General features: G+C 43.0%; 1 protein-coding gene and 1 pseudogene across 7 annotated transcripts in view; both read right to left on the bottom strand.

The window, feature by feature from the left end:
* The window catches only part of LOC118908340 (uncharacterized), a 51064-nt pseudogene extending 49363 nt beyond the window's left edge, over nucleotides 1-1701 (bottom strand).
* ERC2 (ELKS/RAB6-interacting/CAST family member 2) overlaps nucleotides 1-18295 on the bottom strand; it is a 784528-nt gene that overhangs the window by 737369 nt on the left and 28864 nt on the right. For all 7 annotated transcript variants that reach the window (XR_008991907.1, XM_057486391.1, XM_057486398.1 and 4 more), the window contains exon 2: nucleotides 17287-18076. Coding sequence is in view for 6 of the 7 variants with exons in the window: in XM_057486391.1 (XP_057342374.1) it covers nucleotides 17287-17940 (654 nt within the window). In the remaining variant the exon portion in view is untranslated. The remainder of the gene's footprint in view (nucleotides 1-17286; nucleotides 18077-18295) is intronic.

Raw genomic sequence — 18295 nt, 5'->3', positions numbered from 1 at the left:
ACACAACCTCCTTAGGTTAAAAGTTCTTTTACTCCACACCTATGAATGTCTCTTTATCTGGACCTTTCCTGACCACCTCTTTCCTGGGTTTGAGGAGGAAACACCTCACTGCCTGTCCATGGCTGACCTCATCTTATCCCTTCTCTTTCACACTTTGTTCCACCAACAAGCCCTCCCTCTCCTGGCCCATGATCTACACATTAAAGATACGTCAAGTGTGTCACACATTGATGGAGGGAGATTCCCCGACCTCAGCTTCCCCTCCAGCTACAGTCCTTCAAAGCCAAGCTCCTTGCACGAAGAGTACAGACATCAAGCTTACCACCTCCATCCCACTGCAGCCCAATGTCCACTCTCAGCACCTCCACGATGTCCTGGCAGAGGGCATGAGAAAGCCAAGCCACCACCCCCACATCCCCAGTCAGCATCACCACTTGCATGAGGCAGGCTTTGCAACAAAACAAGATCAAAGAATCAGACTCCTGTCTCCCTGCATCCTGAGCCTGTTTTGCCCTCGGTCTTCCCTGGTGGCTCAAGCCCAAAACCTCTGACTCCTTTTGTTTCCCCCATCAGAATAGAAGCTCCATCATAAAGGCAGAAACCTTTGTCTATGACTGTACACCTCGGCACCTAGCCCAGCACATGGTGGAAGTTCCCTATTTGTTGACTTGATCCATTTCCACCCTGCAGTCATCATTTTGTTTGACCTGCTTGGGGGACACCAGTGACATCGCCAATGGAAAGCAGGTAGACACATCTAAAGGCCAGTGGAGAGACTTGGGTTGGAGAACTTGGCTTGAGAGACCATTCCTTTGGTACAAACTGTTAAAGTGTCACTGTAAGAGTTGTAGTTGGCCAGAGATTATACAGCAGATGGATTCGGTAGACAAAACTTAGAAAAAGAGGCCAAAGTTTGCAAAACTCAGTCAAACACCTCCTCTGAGTTCTCAGGGTTCTGGCTGTTTGAATCAGTGTGAGCAGCTATTTAGACCCAAAAGCCGTGTCATCTTCTTTAGGCCACTTGAGAGTTTGCCTTTCCTGAGGGTTCAGACAATGGCATTTACTGGGAAGTCATCCTCACCTTTTTTCTCTATTTTGTAACTACAATGATACAAAAATTTAGTTTCCATCTCATGCCGCCAAAAATATTTCAGTGCAGCCTACCAGGAAAGTATAATATGACTCTCCCTTTTTTTTTTATTATTATTTCATTTTTTACCTTTTTTTTTTAGCATGAGAAATCACCTCAAATTCTCCAGAGTCGCCATCTGCAAAACAATGAGAACTGGCTAGGATCCAGCTGAGAGGTCCACAGCTGGGGCCAGGGGAACCCTCCTAGGCACCCCTAACAAACTCATTTGTTTGGTTCCAGGAGCAGGATATTCTAACTCCACTGACTTCCACAAAGGAGAGTGAACAACAGGACAACAAGGAAAAATGGAAAAACTGTTCCCAAGATTGTGACACAGGATCGCATTGGCATCTGACAATGCTGACTCATTCAGTGATGACATTTTGGGAATAGTCTCCCCCACCTTCTCTTTCACACACACATACAGCAAAGGCATTCAAAAGAATAGAGCTAAAGAAAACTGTTCTCCTCTCACCATCACAGAGCTTTTTCATGGTCCATGAGCACCTTTCCCTTTCGACCATCCGCATATTGACAGAGGAGCTCTTAAACTCATCTATCTGCTGCATCTTAGCAGTCCCAGAGTTTGAAGAGCCAGGAAAACTCATAGAAGCAAAATACAGTTTGTCCCAATATGTGCTTCCATATATTATTAAGCACCATACTAACTTCTCTTAACTCAGAAAAATAAAAAAGGATGATCTCTATGAACCAATTTCTTTTCCTCTTTAAATCTGAGCACAAATATGTGGACCATAACTTTTGCCCTCCATTCATCCCTACACTTTATGCGATTAATCTCTAGCATCTAGTTTCTTTGGCCACTGCCCCCACTGAGAACCTGCACTCCCATCACCCACCCTGTTTCTACCCTGCACTATTTTGAATCTTGGTCCATCCTCCTCAGGGACTGTCTCCAATGCCACCTTCCCTATGTGACGTCTCTCTCATCTCTTCCTCTCTCTGGGCTTCATTGTATCTTTTAATAGCAGATACAACTTCCTTCCCTTCTTTGGATGGGTCTCTTTTATATTGGTTTCTATGATCACAGCAATTTCCCTGCTAGACTACATTCTCATGGCAAGACCTGGGACCTACTGATTTCTATATCCATGAAACTTCTAAACAGAGGTCTCTGAATATTCATGGCTCTATCAGTCAAAACCTCAACTCTTAGTAACAAAACCTCAACTCACATTGGCTTATACAAACTGCAGGAAATCCGGAGGGGGATCAGCCTCCAGGCAGGGCTCTGGGTGCGCTTCTCTGCCATTCTCTCAGCTCCCCACTCCACCCTGTGTTGCCTTTGTCCTTAGGTTGGTTTTCCCCATGATTAATCATCACCACCTATCGCTCAAGATGTTTACTCATGCTGGCACGGTACTACGTATTTTTACACGAACTCCCTCATTTAATCCAACTGAATTTAAATTCTATTACATTTACTCCTATAGCAGTGAATTTACCCCTTTAACAGGTACTATTATTACACCTCTTTACAGGTTCAGAGAAGTGGTCCCAAGTGCCACAGCAGGAAACGGAACCCAGACAATCCATCTCCAAAGCTGGTGCTCTTAACCACTGTCCAAGAGAACCAGACAAGAACAGAGAGGACAGGGCCCACTAAGGCCCCACTACCAATCTGCTCACAGAAACCTGGAGCGGGCAGCATATCAGACACAGAGAGTGAGACTAGAGCTGCCAGAGTTACAGTATAAGCGTCATGTAGGAATGTCACCACATGTCTTACAGTAAGTGTAGGAAACACCTAATAGGTATTAAGCAGGTGTTTAAGACTGGCACCAAGGGGAGACTTTTTCACTGAAGTTAATCAGAAGTACTGGGGTGACATTTGGAAAGGCAATTCCCAGCATGGGCTTCCCAGTTGTGTAATGTGGAGCCCACGCCTATCCTAACATCTCCTTGTGTACACAGGGCTGGCCACTCCTTGCTACAGTCAACCCTGACTCTGGACACCAACTTTGGAGTTAGTCTGCCTGGGCTCGACTGCAGCTCCGTCACTTGCTAATTGTAACCTGGACAAGTGATTGCTCCTCTAACCTGGTCTTGCTCCCACGTAAAATGGTGATATTACCAACAGTACCTATGCCCCAGCGTCATTGTGTGGATTAAATGAGATACCATATGTGGGCCCATCAGCAGTGTCTGAAATATCATTATTTCATTTAGAGTATACGTAGGAAGTATTTAAGAAGTATAGTTCTATACTGATCATTTTTATTCTTACCAAGGGAACATATTGTAGTCAGGTGGGTGTGCTAAACGGGAAAGTGATTCATAGATTCACATGCCTGCCTGAGAAAAGCGGAGCCCAGACCTTCCCCAGCTCCCCCTCCCAACCCCTTCTGGGAGCCCATTGGGTACTGGGAGGCCACTGTGCCCACTGTTCTTTTCTGCTTCTACAGAAAAGAGAATAAGCTCACGACAGTACTCTTCTCAGGAAGGTCAGTAGATGGGGCAAGAAGCTCCCTTCCCCAGTTCAAACTTCACATTCCTGTAAACTTCCAACGTAGAGTCAAATGTCCATCAAAAACAAGGTAGGTCACTGCTGTGTTCCTTAGTCACATTCAACATAGAAAAAAGAAATGGGTCTCTAGTGATTTTCACTGGATGGTAAAAGGACAGAAAAGGTGTCTTACACTTCTTTAGAGTCTTCCTCAGCCCTTAGCATATACCTGGGAACACAGTGGGTACCCAACCAGCCTTACTTGACAACATGCCAAAATATGTTGTTCCTTGTGCCATCACAAATGCCTCGAGCATAATTTAGTTTGCAGTGTTAGATTTTATCTGCAATTACAAAGAAGCGGGATAGAATTATCTGAGATGAACTGGGAATTTTGGCACCCCAAGACAAACGTAGTGAACTAGAAGTCCCAAATGAGAACAAATATGTAGTTATCATGACACCCAACACTATGCAAATTTTCTCAGGGTAACTTATTCCTGAGGATGGATAAAATCTACCACTTCTAGGACACTGAATATGTCTAGTGAATGTGGTATAGTCCGCCTACAAGTTCCCACACTACCGACATACACACCCTTGAATCATCACCAAACCCTGGCACATATGCCCTAGTTCTCAGCACAAATAGAAGAGCGGTGAGCTGAGGACACGTCTCACATTACCAAGAGCTCATTCATTTCATAACTATTATGAACTACTTACTCCTAATACATGTGCAATATTTCATATTAAATGACATTATCTAGACAGATTCCTAAATATCCTTAGATGCCCTTGGGCTCAAAGCACGAATAAGGAAGTGAAATGTGGACAACTCAGGCAATGCATATTTTTCTAGGGAAAATTTAAAAACTTCATTAGCTTTAAAAAGAGTACATGGGTCCCCAAAGTTAAAAGCCAGACAGAATTTTTTTTAATTTAAGGAAGCAAATTTTATTTATTATTTGCTACATTTCTAAATTTGAGCAATTTCTAAATTGACCATCATGTGTTCTGTCCAACATTCCATCTCATACAGCTTCTTATTTCACTGGTTTCAGGATTCCTTGGGAACTTTTACATTATTGCATATGGGTATTTCAGAAGGCACACCTAAGGGACAAATCTGTGAATTTTAACTTTTTCCATTCCCTTTGATATCATATTTGCTCAGGAGCCAATACTTTTTAGAACTGAAGCTAACTGTTATAATTTAAAATAGAGATCAGATTATAACATGCCTCATTCTGAAAGTTTGCAACTCCTAACTAGCACCATAATCCCATCCTCTTTGGAGAAACAGTTCTCCAATGTGCCTAAGAGAGTTTATGAAAGTGGAGGATTTTTGGAGTTCCATAGGAAATGCAATCTGACATTATATAAAGGAGGACCAAGTGGTCCACCAAGATAAGACAGTAGGAATCAATCTTGGTGTCAGTCGATGCCAATTCTGGGATTTCTCCAGTGGGCATAATCCGAGGTGGGATTGAAAAGGCAGGTGTGCAAGTCAAGCGATTCCAAAAGGCTACTGAAGTTGCTGTCAAAATAACTGTTTATAGACAGAGGAAGTAGTAGTGAACTTTCTTTGTTCTTGGTCTTCTTAATAACCAAAATAAGGAAAGCTCCCAGTTTCGTGTTGCACAAATGTAGTTCCCAGCATGGCTGTCCTTTGCACCTCACCAACTTACCTACATGTCCCCGTTAGAGTTCTACCCATCGGGCCTTGTCCAGAGTCCCTCTGAGGAGCCCTGCATCTCATGACTCCCTTGACCACAGCTGATTGGGTCTAGAACAGACTCTGGACTCTAGGCCAATCACATTCTTGGTTTTCTGAATTTGAAATTGAATCAGAGCAACCCTAGGCAGTCTCAATGGAGGACCTGAATGGAAAAGATGCGTCTATTTTCTGGGAGTGGCCACTTTTTCACAAACAGCATATAAAAAAAGATATCAAGAGAGAAAATAAGAGAGAGATGACAGAGAAAGAGAGACTGACTTTGTCCTTACTCTTTGATTATTTCCCAGCAAAGTTGGTTCCAGCCTCTTGGCTGCCCTACCTGCCCTTAGGGCTTGGGAGGAACTCACACGTTCAGGGAAATGCCCTTTTTTCCACCTTCACCATGCTTAAGAGGCTTCTGTTACTTGCAGCTGATGGCATTCTCCCTTAAACAAATGAATTGGCAAATAAGAGAGCGGGATTCTCCAAAAGGACAAAGAAGAGGTTTCACAGGGGAGAATTGCTGGGGGAGGTGGAAATGCAGAATGCCGGGACCCAAGGGGGCTTCTGAATTTGAGACCCAAGATTTGGAACAATCCAAAAGAAAATCCTGAATTGGTGTGATCAAGCCGATGAGGTCAGAAACCACCTGAAGAGGAGGCTGAGAGGCACTGGCTGAAGGTGGCCTCCTGGCCGTGCATGAACCCTGCAGTTCCTGTAGATGGCAGCAGGTTTAGAAAGAATTCTGACTCAGTGAATGAGACCATCCCCGATAGAATCCGATCATCCTTAACAAACAGCTCCCCCATCCCTGAAGCCCTGCATCTGTGGATCCAGTGAATGTGTCAAAAGTCATAACCGCCCGAAAAGATCCGCCAGCCCTTTAATGAGCATCCTGGGGGATAAGCTCTCATTCCTCTACCACTAATGGTCCTAATTTTCCAGCCAGTCCTAGAGTTGCTTCCTCCTGTCCTTTTGGACGGGTTTCCACGACAAGAGTGTCCCTTTGGCATTCTCCCCTCTCGTTTAATTTACGTGACAAGAATGCATTTGCTCCTTCCTGCTTACCCTCTCCTTTCCTCATTCCTGGTTCCCTTCCTTTTTGTACACCAACCAGCACACCCCTCTACTTTCACCCTAGATTATGGCTCCCATTTCAGCACCAAATTCCCCGGCTTTCAAGCAGATCTGCTGTTTTCCTCTTCAAGACAGCGGAAAGAACACCGTTTTGGAGTCTAGCATACCTGAGATTCAAATCCCAGTCTACCTAATGATGAGACCTCAGGCAGGCCTGTTAATCTCGCTGTCCCTTGTTTCTCATCTATAAGACACAGATGCCACATGTCTTGCAGTGCAACTAGTAAACTCCTGGTACAAAGGAGCTCAAAAATGTTTATTGCCTCTCCCTTCCAAGATCCATGTCAGATACAGACAAAAAAACACCCAAAGTCAGTGAAGGTGTAATGAAATGATAGTTTTAGAAATAGGTTTTATTTCCTTAAAGGGCTGTCCACTTTCTTATAAGATTGGCCTCTATTTTCCTTATATCTACCTCTAAAAGAATTCAAGGTATTGAGGATTCATTCATAGTCTGGGTCAAGATAAAATTTTAAAAAAAGACATCATTCACAATTCATGCTTTCCCACACAATGATGAATCAGGTTTGACTTTTTCTTTCAATATTTTTATATAAATACATACAATTTGATCATCACTTCACAAAGTGAAAGAATTGGGTGCAAAGTATAAAAAAAAAATGAAGATACAGTAACCATCCAAGGAATTCAGGGTTTCACGACCTTGGACCTATCGACAGGAAATGCAGGGCTAGATGCCAGCAGCATACCTCACCCAGTTCCCACAACCAAAAGCATCTCCAGACATTGCCAAATTTCCCTGGGGAGGCAACATGGTCCCTGATTGAGAACCACTCAGCTGTTAACTTGATCAATGTATGTAGCCAAACCAAACAGTACTAGCGCAGCCACAGGTCTGTACGACAGGGAGCAGCAGCCTCAGACTTTACTTTTCTCCACAATGTTCCCACTGAAAAACAAAATGGCCACACATTGCTTCCAAGATACATGCAGATGCTGGCGTCACCGAGGAACAGAGAAGAAATTGCACTTGCCAGAATTCTGTTTGTCAAGCTGCCCTAGCTCTTGGCTGCATGCCCACCCCCTGCCTAAACCTTACTTCCCAAACTTTTGAAAATGCTTTCCACAGCTTTCAGAACCTGACCTTTAGAGCAGCTTTGTGTGTGTGTGTGTGAAACAGATTTACAATTTTCTATATTCTCTGCAAAGCCAAACCACTTATTGAGTCTAAATGCCAACTGGGGGTGGTGGGCATTTGCACACAGATGTCAGTGGACTCCAAACAACACCACAAGAACTCCACCTGCAACTAATTATAGAAATTGAAATTGCATGCTGGCCAGAAGAGGCCAGGTTCAGAACTCACCCCATCTGCTTTGGCAGATAAAATCACCCGGTTACTTTTATGCTGTCAACATAGACATGCTTCTTAAAATCCTGGGAGGCTGTTGTCTATAGGGAATTTTATTAGGCAGTGAACAGGGTGGGGGCAGCCACTCCCTCTGCCTTCCCCTTCCTGAGCTTGGTTTCAGTAAGTGCCTTTGGCACGAGTTAAGACTAAAATAATTTATTCACTGAAATATTGGTTAATCGCATGCCGTCGCCATCCCATTGCCAAAATAAAGTGAACCAAAGAGAAAATGGAAGATGGAAGTCATTTAGCTCTCCCAAGGTCTAGCAGAGAAGAATGTTTATTTTCTTCCCATTAGCCAAGTCTTTCAAAAGAAAACCTGGGAATCAAAATCTGTAAGGCTACTAATACAGGGCATATGGCTGATGCGAGGGCTGACTGCAAGAGGTCACTGAGGCAAAAACCAGCTGACATCTGTGACGAAGACGTATAGTACACTTCAATTCATTCTCCTACATTCTATCAAACAAAGAAATCAACTGTTGGCCCCATGCCATCCCTTCCATCCTCAGAACCAAAGGAAGTTTTTCACCTACCCATGAAAGGCATTTAAAATTGTGGTTTCAGCCTCAGCAGGTCATTGCCTAAGTCTGGACCAATGCTTTTCCACCCTTCTGGGAAGGTAGACAGAAGCTACAGTCCTCTGAAGAGCTGAGGAAGATTATTTTAAGATGAGGAAGGTAGACTTTTTTGCTTTTGTCCTTCTAAGATTCAGCATTCCAAATTCTATTATGGTGCTATATTACTTTTTATGACCCAGTTCTAAATCTACTTGGGAAAAAATACACACACTCACACTTCAAATCAGAATTAAAATGAAAAATATTATATATACATGACATATGGTTGACTTCTTAATTTCTCAGGTCTCTTGATGTGACTTACACACTCTTCAAACATTTGGAGGAACAGAGTGACTAAGAACCACTCCAGTCAGTGCAGTGAACATCTGCTTTTGTTCTAAAACATCCCTTTGCCCTTCATCCCAGTGCCTTTAGAGAACTGTTCCCGATGCCTGCAGTTTTAACAGGGTCACCAGTCACAGCAACCCCTCCTCATATGCCTGTCCCCCCGCCACACATACTACACACCAAGTCCTGGAGGGGGGAAGGACTAAGGCAAGGCCGAAGGCTTTCCATAAATTTTCCAAATGCCAAGTGAAGACATAGGGATCTCTTAACCCTTCATTTGAGACCCTGGGGTACTAGCAGCTAAGACCACATGACACAGAACATGCGGCTTATACTTGGATAGAGGCAGAGAGCAAAACCAGGAATGAAGCAACAGGGAGAAGTAAATTCCTCCTACCACTTGGCCCTGTATCTAGTCAACCCCAACTCCACACCTGAGGCTTCTTCTGCAATTTCATGCCAGCAACTAATAAATTCCCCATTTTTGCTTCCCCAGGCTGTGAGGAACACATGTGTCACTACTGCGGCGTGTTGCCCAATACAATTAGTAAGGAGGTTTCTTCATTCTAATGTGTCAGGTCCTTTCAGATCTCATTTTCCTGCACTGAAGTGCACCTCTTTTTATGGTTATCCTGACTGGTAATTATTATAAATAATGGTTATCAACTAATGATTTTGTTTCATCAGTTAGAAAGGTATTGAGCTGCGTGTAATAGAATACCCCACCAATGGTGACTTAAACAACTGGGGGCTTATTTTCTCACATGACTAACAGCCCGGAGGCAGGCCATCGCTGTCGCTGGTGCCGCTGCTCAGAGGGCAGGACATTCATCGCTGTGCTTGTCTTAGCCTTTCTGTCGTGGTTACTCTAGGGCTGACACAGCTCCAGACAACAAATCAACACTCAAGACCTGAAGAAAGGAGAGGGAGCATTGCTGGGACGTTTAATTTTTATCAGGAAAACAAAAAAAATCTCCCAGATTTCCATTTGGGTGTCATTGCCGGATACCTGAGGGAGAAGAGGAGTATCCTGAAGCTGAGGTATACTGAAGGGAGCTTCAAAACTGCCCATCCACCCACCCTCAGGGGCCTCAAGTTTGAGGTCTCAGTTCCAAGGCTGTTCCTCAAGCAGCCCTTCCCAAAGTACGACCCTTATACACTTAGTTCTAGAATAATTATAGTTCGTAACAGATGGGATTGTTTTAAATACATATATTCACTCCACTCCTCTGCTTTATCAGGGAGCGGATTACCCTGACCCCTCTGGCTTTGGCCTGGCCACATACCATACTTTAGGCAACAGAATGTTAGTGGACCTGATGTGAGCAGTGGCTTCAGACGTGTGTGTGAGGTTTGGCTGGACACTCGGCATCTGTGAGAAGATGGAGCCCCGAACAGCTGCTGTTCCGAGGAGAATGTGGAGACGTGTGGGGCACACCTGAGCCCAGCTTTCAGCCTACAGCCTGAAGCTCAGAGTCCAGCCCTCCCCAGCTAAGTCCCAGCAGCTGCAGATCTATGAGGGACAGGTAAGGGCTTGTCTTTCTAAGTCACTAAGTTTTGGGATGGCTTGTGCTACAACATTACTACAGCCATAGCTGCCTAAAAAAGAGGTGCTCAGTTTATGATGAAGTTTCATAGTCAAGAAAGTTTGGGAAATTGCTAGGTTAGACAAATTTTAATATATATTTTTTAACTGCAAGAGTTAGAGCATTTCACACATCAACAATTAATTCATTTGCTAAGGCTGCCGTAACAGAGCACCACAAAGGGGGCTGCTGAAACACCAGAAATTTATTGTCTCACAGTTTTGGAGGCTGGAAGCTTGAGACCAAAAGGCATCTGGTTGCTTCCCTCTGAGGATTACAAGGCAAGGGTCTGTTCAGGCCTCTCTCTGGCTTGTGGATGGTCATCTTCACCCTGTCTCTTTACAGGGCCCTTCCTCTGTGCACATCTACCTCCTGTCCAAATTTCCCCTCTGGGTAAAGCCATTAGTCTGTGAGATTACAGCCCACCCTAATGACCTCCTTTTAACTTGATTACCTCTGCAAAGGCCCTATCTCCAAACAAAGTCACATTCTGAGGTCTTGGAGGCTAAGACAGTTCAGGCAAAGAGTCTTTTCACTGTGGTGGAGACACAATTCAACCCATAATATATGCATTATGAATTTTGAGGACAGGAGTATCTAATGTGTCAGATCTCAAGTTTATTGGACCAGAAAAGCCCCTTTGGAAAGTCTCATTTCCTGGCTCTACCTTGGAAAACAGGCTTGGAGGGACCCATGGATCTCAGACGTGGAGTACAGAAGGAATGGAGCCTGAAAGAAGGCACAGGGATAAGACAGGTCCTTCTGAGTAGTGAATATATTTAGTCCCGCCCACAAACCTGATGGGATTCAACACTCCAGGGCTGAGCCACTGATGTCACAAACCTCCAGTCTCAAGGTGCCTGCAGCTGCATTTAACCTTTGGGGGACATCCCTTCACAATGCAGCTGCCTTACCACCTTCTCAACAGGACACAGAATTAATTCTGTCGCCCACTTCCAAACTAGTACAACTCTTCATAACTGGACACTCACATGGAATGAGTATTTTAGGACATAGCTGAGTGACCCCTGTTAAAATGGCCCTGCAGTTATACAAATAAAATAAAAATGATAATAATAACTTAAGAGAAATGTGATCCACTTCAACCTTTTCAAGTTATAGGCTCAGAATGAGAATCAATATATCGTATGTTGAAACTAGCTCAAAACCTCATCAAAAGACCGTATTAGTATTGATTTAGAGTAGATTATTTCCTATTATGTTAAGCCAGAAATAGAAATTATCACATAACCATTGCTTAAAAGCCAGAACATTCACCAGACAGGTTTACTTACACTTCTTAGCTTACGTTTCCTAATGACCTTGTCCCATTTCTGCACACACAAGATGGGTAAATATTAGATCTAGTACAATCTCCCAGTGTGCAATGCTATTTATATTCATGCAGATCCTTGGCTAGTCATGCACAGCTTAGGTAAATGCCTAAAAACTGCTTTATGGACATCACATTTGGAAAAAAGATAATCCATTAAAAATACAAGTTGATAACTGCACAAAACATCCAGGAATATGAGAAGTCCATAATTTATATGCACCAAACTACAAGATATGAGTCCTTATGTACTTTCTGAGAATTTATTCTCTACCATGTTTTCTCTGATCTCCATCACACAGGTTAATGGAATGGAGCTGTAAAGAAAAGGCAACCATATCATCTTTTAGAGAAAACTGGTCACTTTCCTTCCCTGTAGGTGCTCTAACATCCTGCCCCCAAACCACAGGCCATAAATAAGGGGGCTGCCTCAGTGACAGCTGAACATCTATTCTGGTTTCCTGCTCACCTCTCCCCAAATCCGTCTACAGGTGTGACACTGAAAGCATGGACAGTGGATTCACTTCATTCCAAAGAGTTGGCTCTCTATAATACTTCACCCCATCCTTCCTCCATTCAGAAAGTACATCATGAAGCGAAAGGCACAAACGATCACATAAGGATTATTCTGCATCCATGCGCTCTGGCTTCCGCACACAAGCCAATGCTTCCAAACTACAACTCTTGGCAGTTCCAAATATATTTCTATTCACACAGATCTGTGTTGCTCAGAGGTAGGGTCTTGCAGAGAACCTGATAAGTGGGAGTGGGAAGGGGAATCTGGGGTGAAATAGAAACTGAGTATCTACCTTTTGCACAGAAGATATTTGGTCATAGCCACCTACCCACTGGCTCCACAGTTCCAAATAGCCCTATACTTCCTGGAACACAGGGAGGATGTCAACATCCTCTCTTAGATCTGCAGCTGGGTTCAGCTCCCTTGGACAGAAACACTAGGACTTCAAAATACCCTGCATAGGAATGGCTGCATGGTTTCCTTCTGTAACAGTGCATAGAAGGGTGAAGGTCTATGCTAGTGAGCATTAAATTCACAGAACTTTGAATTTCATATACAAGAACACTTAGGCTTCCTCACCACCACCCTATAATGGACCTGCTTCCCATTTCTATTTATCTAATACAATTCAAATTGTTTTAGAGCTTCTGAATTTAGGGAAACTCTAATAATCCAAATATCCCCTGGTAGAACTACAGTTGTAGATGCTGATTGTTGTGGATAAGAAAAAAAAACAATCAAGTGTCCTTTATCTCTGTGACATTCTTTTCTTCCATATAGAAAAAGGTTCTGTGGCTCTTACCTTCAAAGGGGAATTAATATAAGTTATGGTAAATGGTAGAAACCCTGAACAGCATATAAACTACTTCTGGGGAAAAGAATTTCCTAATTAAGAATAGAAATCCTAATTAGACATAATCACATTCTTAATCATTCTACCAAAACCAGTCTTTTTTTTCATCTTTCATCTACCATATATGAAGTATGATCTTCCTATTATACTCCAAGTCTATCCACAGCTCAGTGGTCCTTTAAAGAGGTAGGGCACATAAATTAAAGATCTTGGAGGTTGGCATAAAATAGACCAAAGCCTTAGAGCCCCACTCTGTCACTTACCAGCTGTGTGAACTCAAGCAAGCTGCTTGTTCTCTCTACATTGTTTTTCATCTGTAAAGTGAGAAAAAGTCTAGCACCTACCTCATATGATGATTGATGCCAGCTAAATAAGATAATGTACATAGGAGCTCTAAGCACAATGCCTAGCACATAAAAGGTCCCCAACAGATGTCTGCTGGTAGCAGTAGCAGGGGTGATAGAAATAGCATCAGCAGAAGTCTGGGTGGTTCCCCAAACTGTATTTCATCTTGCTCCATTTTTTGACAAACATAAAACCCACTAGAAGAAATTTCCAGTGCTGCCTCCTATCCTTCCTGGGAAAAAGACTGTACTTCCCACTCCCTTGCAGCTGCTCCACCTCCAGTTCAAGGAACTGAAGAGACACCATGCCATCTCCAGGCACCATTCTCCTCTGCGGAAGCAACCCTTGAATGTGCCAAGATACAGAAAGTCTGGATCCTGAGTCACTGCCTGGAGGAGAGCTGGCTGGAGAGTCATGTGACCTGCTTTCCTCCTTCAGGCGAGGAAAAAATAGGTCTCTGATGTATTTGCTGATTACTGCAGAAGTTTGGTAATTACCTATCCTAACCACAAGTACCATACACCCTTAAAAGAAGGGACACTTCAATTTTTAAAAAATAACATGCTTCTAAGAAATAAAAAGCTAACCATTTCAAACAATAAGGCTTCTCTCTCACTTACCAACTTTACATTTCCCTGTATGGCCCCGGAAGATGACTGGTTAGCCAGAGACGGGTAAGATTCCTCAAGGGAGGAACAACCTAAGACAGTCACAGTCGCAGGGGGGTCATCAGGTGAGAAATTGGGGATCAACAGAGGTGAGGCTTAGAACCTCACCCCCCCTGTTTTGAGAGAAATCTTCTGCATCCGTGGATGTTTTATTGCCCTTGTCTAGCTTGGATTAACACATAGTCTACAGGCACACACTTGATCATCTACATTTGCTCCCTTACAACACTAAACTATGTTTTCTACCTTTATCTTGTATCTATCTACCACTTCAGCATTTTATTAAAAATAATAATAATAAAGAGAGAAATGTGGTATCCACATATAAATCAAGTATAAAAATCAAATGAGTATTCATATTTGAACTGTTTATAGTTCATAATGCATGAGAAAAACCGAAAGTTTCTGTGATGACTGCCCTTGTACTGTTCACTATGTAACTTATTCACTATATAAGAATTTGTTCTCCATGTAAGAACTTGTTTGTTATGCCTCAGAAGATTGGAGACTGACGAAAATTAGGCTTGGGGTGGATTAATGATTGTGCATTAAGCATTGACTCCCCTATACAGAATTTTATTGTCATTAACAACCATTTGATCAATAAATATGAGAGATGCCCTCACAAAAAAAAAAAAAAGGACAGACTTCCAATGGTAAAATAAATAAGTAACCGGGATGTAATGTATAGCATAAGGAATATAGTCAAGATATTGTAACAGCCTGGTAGGGTGATAGCTGGAACCTAGAATTGTCATGTATATAAATGTTGAATCACTGTGTTGTACACCTGAAACTAATGTAATGTAATACTGTGTGTCAACTACCCTTCAATAAAAAATAATTATCTACAAAAAAAATAAATAAATAACATGCTTCTTACTTCACTGATGGACAGTGACTGCAGTGGGGAGGGGGGGACTTGATAATATGCATGAGTGTTGTAACTACAATGCTGCTCATGTGAAACCTTCAGACTGTATATCAATGATACCTTAATAATAAAAAAAACATGCTTTTTGTCAATCTTTATATTCTTTACTTTATGATGCTACCTCACATTGCAAGTAAATTGACTTTTCAAACTCTCCATGCTTCTTCTTCCTTTTATAGTTTCAACCTAAAAAAGAAAATGATGACATTTTACTTATATTTAACATTCAGATGACACTGGGGTTTTCACTGGGTCCCCCACAGCACAGGAGCCTGTGATCATAGGAGGTTCCAGAACAAGGAAGGGGTTACAGGAGCACCCTCAAATATTCCCTTGATCCCTGCTTCAGGCAACACGGGACAGTACCTAGTTTAAACTGAACTAACCCTTCCACAATAGACAAGGGGGTTAAAAGTTTTTACTAAGAGCCAAAAAACCATTTTGTGTTATTAAAATTTACCTGATACATTACTTATTTCACTTTGTCTCTTCCATATTTAATTCTTTGTGAATGTCATGGAAAACACATAATATCTTGGCACTTGGCACATTGCATAATCTATAAATAAACATTCATGTAAAAACGAGGGTCTGCACTCCAAAAAATTTGACAATAGAAGCATAAAACAAGAGTGATTTTGAATTTTAAAGAATGCCTTCCAAACTTTTTTGCCACTACTTGGATCATGCCTAAACTGTTTTATCTATTTTCCAAAACAACTAAAAAGGAAAAAAAAAAAAAAAAGTACAGAAGTGGGGAAATACACACAGCAGTAACAGGTTCACAAAGACATCATGAATCAGCAGAGTCGGAAAAAAGCAGAAATGATAGTGAAGAAAATTACTTTGATTTAGGACTGAAAAACAAAACTTTCTGTTCCAACTAAAAATCACATTCCCGTCTCTGAAAACCAATAAAGGCTCTGTCAGATAATCAAAGGGATAAGGTGATGTTTTCCACACATAGGAGAACCAAGCGCAGATTCTCATACTGATCAGAAATGCTTCTAAGGCCACAGGACTCCAAATGGGTGGCAGCTAAGGAAATAAATAAGAGGGTCAGCAGCTGACCCCCAGGAAGGCAGGGCGTTTCGTTAGGCCAGTAACAAGGCCACTTACGGGACAGTCCCTAGTTTGGCCAAGTTAGAATTATCTCAAATTTCTGCGTTAAGTTAAATGACGTCTGGGAATTTTTTTCAGCCAAGGGGCACAGCACCCTCTACTCCCCACCCCTTAACATTGATCTCAGTGCTAATCAGAGGTGAAGCAGGGATTTAAGCCCTGGCACATCAGACTCCAAAGCCCTTAGGTAAACAGCAACATATAAATGAGCCTCCCAGAATAGACTGGATTTGAAGACAGAGACTGGCTGGGACTGAAAGGGAAGACGGAGAGAAGGGCTACTGAGAGTGTCAGTGGTGGAACAGAACAGAGAGAGCAAAGGAGCGGTGGGACACCTGAGTGGGTGCTGCAAGGACCAAGCGGAAGGCAGGTAGTGCCTGAGATGTGCAAGCGGTGTGAGACAACGCTGGAAAGGCTGGCTAAAGCCTCCCAGAAGAAGGCGCCGTAGGCTCAGCCAAAGAGGTGGACTGCCGGAGGCAACGACAACTGTTGAGGGCTTTCAAGCAGGGGAATGGTGCAACTCCAGGCAGACACTGGGAAAACCAAATCCTGCTTTGACATGGAAGGTGGATCAAAGAAGAGTAATACGGTACCTTGCACATAGTAGATGCTTAATGAATATTGAATGAATATAGGCAGAAAGACTAGGTTAAAATGTATTGTGTTCCTCTAGCATGATCTCAAACCCGTTCTACTCAATCCCACTTAATATTGTTTGGTTTGCTATTTAGAGAACAAACTCCAACAAGAGAATAATGTTGGTGGTGCTTCACAAAGAAAAAAAAAATCAATTCACCAGTCAAATGTAGCTCTCTAAATGCTGCCATCAAAGGGTCTACTCTCACAAAAATTAACATTTCCCTCTTCCATTCAGAGGGAAGTACGTCTGAGCCGCTGTTGTGACTGCTGAGAGAGAAAACAAGATGGATCAAGTATGCAAGTTTGGCAATAAGGAGGGGTTCCTCTCTTCTGCAACAGTGTGACAAGGTTATTGGAAAATAAGGAGGTCACAAGCTGTCACCTTCTAGTTCCTATGCCCTCTTGTAGTCTCCAGGTCAAACACATCCTAATCACTAACTTTCTTAATGATGCCAGACTTTGGTGGGCACAGGCTGTGGCACCATCTGCAGAGCATCAACTGCTCAGTGAGAAGCCAAGGCTGGAAAACACTGCGATGAGTCATACCCACCTGATTCTCTTCGTGGGAAACCCTCATCTGCTCCTTGAGGACAGACATCCGGGCTGCCTCCTCTTTCCTCAAGACTCTCTCCTTCTTGAGCTCTGGACTCCAGAAGGTCTTGATGCTATTCATGGATGATCCCAACTTGCTGTCCTTGATATCCAGCTCTTTTCGGAGGAGGTCGTTCTCTCTCTGAAGTTCCTTGAGCTGAGCTTGAAGGTCTAACATGGTGCTGTCCCTGACCTGCCTCAACATGGAGGGGACCTGGTGGTGGTGGTGGTGGGATGAGCCAGACAGACCGGGTTGATCTGTGTATGAAAGGACATCTGTGTGGGAAAGTCCGGCAGAAGCGATGTTCGGGCTGCTCCCCATGGCTGTGACCCGGCCCCCATACACAGCTCGATTTGTGGCCCTCCCCAGAGTCATGGTGCCCTTTGGGTAAGTCGTCGAAGCCACCCCCTCGTGATCACTCAGGTACATGGGCCCAGACGTGGCGTAGGCTGCGTTGAGGGACTGGATGTTCTCCATGGACAGGGTCTTGCCTGTTCCTCCACCTCCCCCACTACTTGTTCTTCGGTGGCCCAAACGAGGAGACCTTGGCAAACGAGGAGATCTGGAAGGGCTACCTTCCAGATTGGTGATCGTTCTCGCACTTCCATACATTTTCCTTCTTTTATGAGGTGCTACAGAGGAGAAAGAATGCTATACTAAGTCAGAGGTTAAGCCAATTTTTCCACCGTTGGCCAGACTTTTCACTGCATTCTTTTCACAGTCTGTACCAGAAAACGACTCCAGAGATCTGAAAAATGAGGAAAAAAAATAATCAAAAACAAACTTCTTTGACTATAAATGCATTATATTTTTTAAAAATATATAAACAGGTGACAGATAGATGATGATGTTAGATAGATAGATAGATAGATAGATAGATAGATAGATAGATAGATAGATAAAGATACTCACATCCATGTTCACTTAAAGAGAAAAAGAACCCCAAACTTTACTTACTACATGTGAA

The sequence above is a fragment of the Manis pentadactyla genome, chromosome 1 (assembly GCF_030020395.1).
Source record: "Manis pentadactyla isolate mManPen7 chromosome 1, mManPen7.hap1, whole genome shotgun sequence".
Classification (NCBI taxonomy): Eukaryota; Metazoa; Chordata; class Mammalia; order Pholidota; family Manidae; genus Manis; species Manis pentadactyla.
Note: the sequence above shows the minus strand (reverse complement) of the source record. Positions and strands in the feature narration are given on the sequence as shown.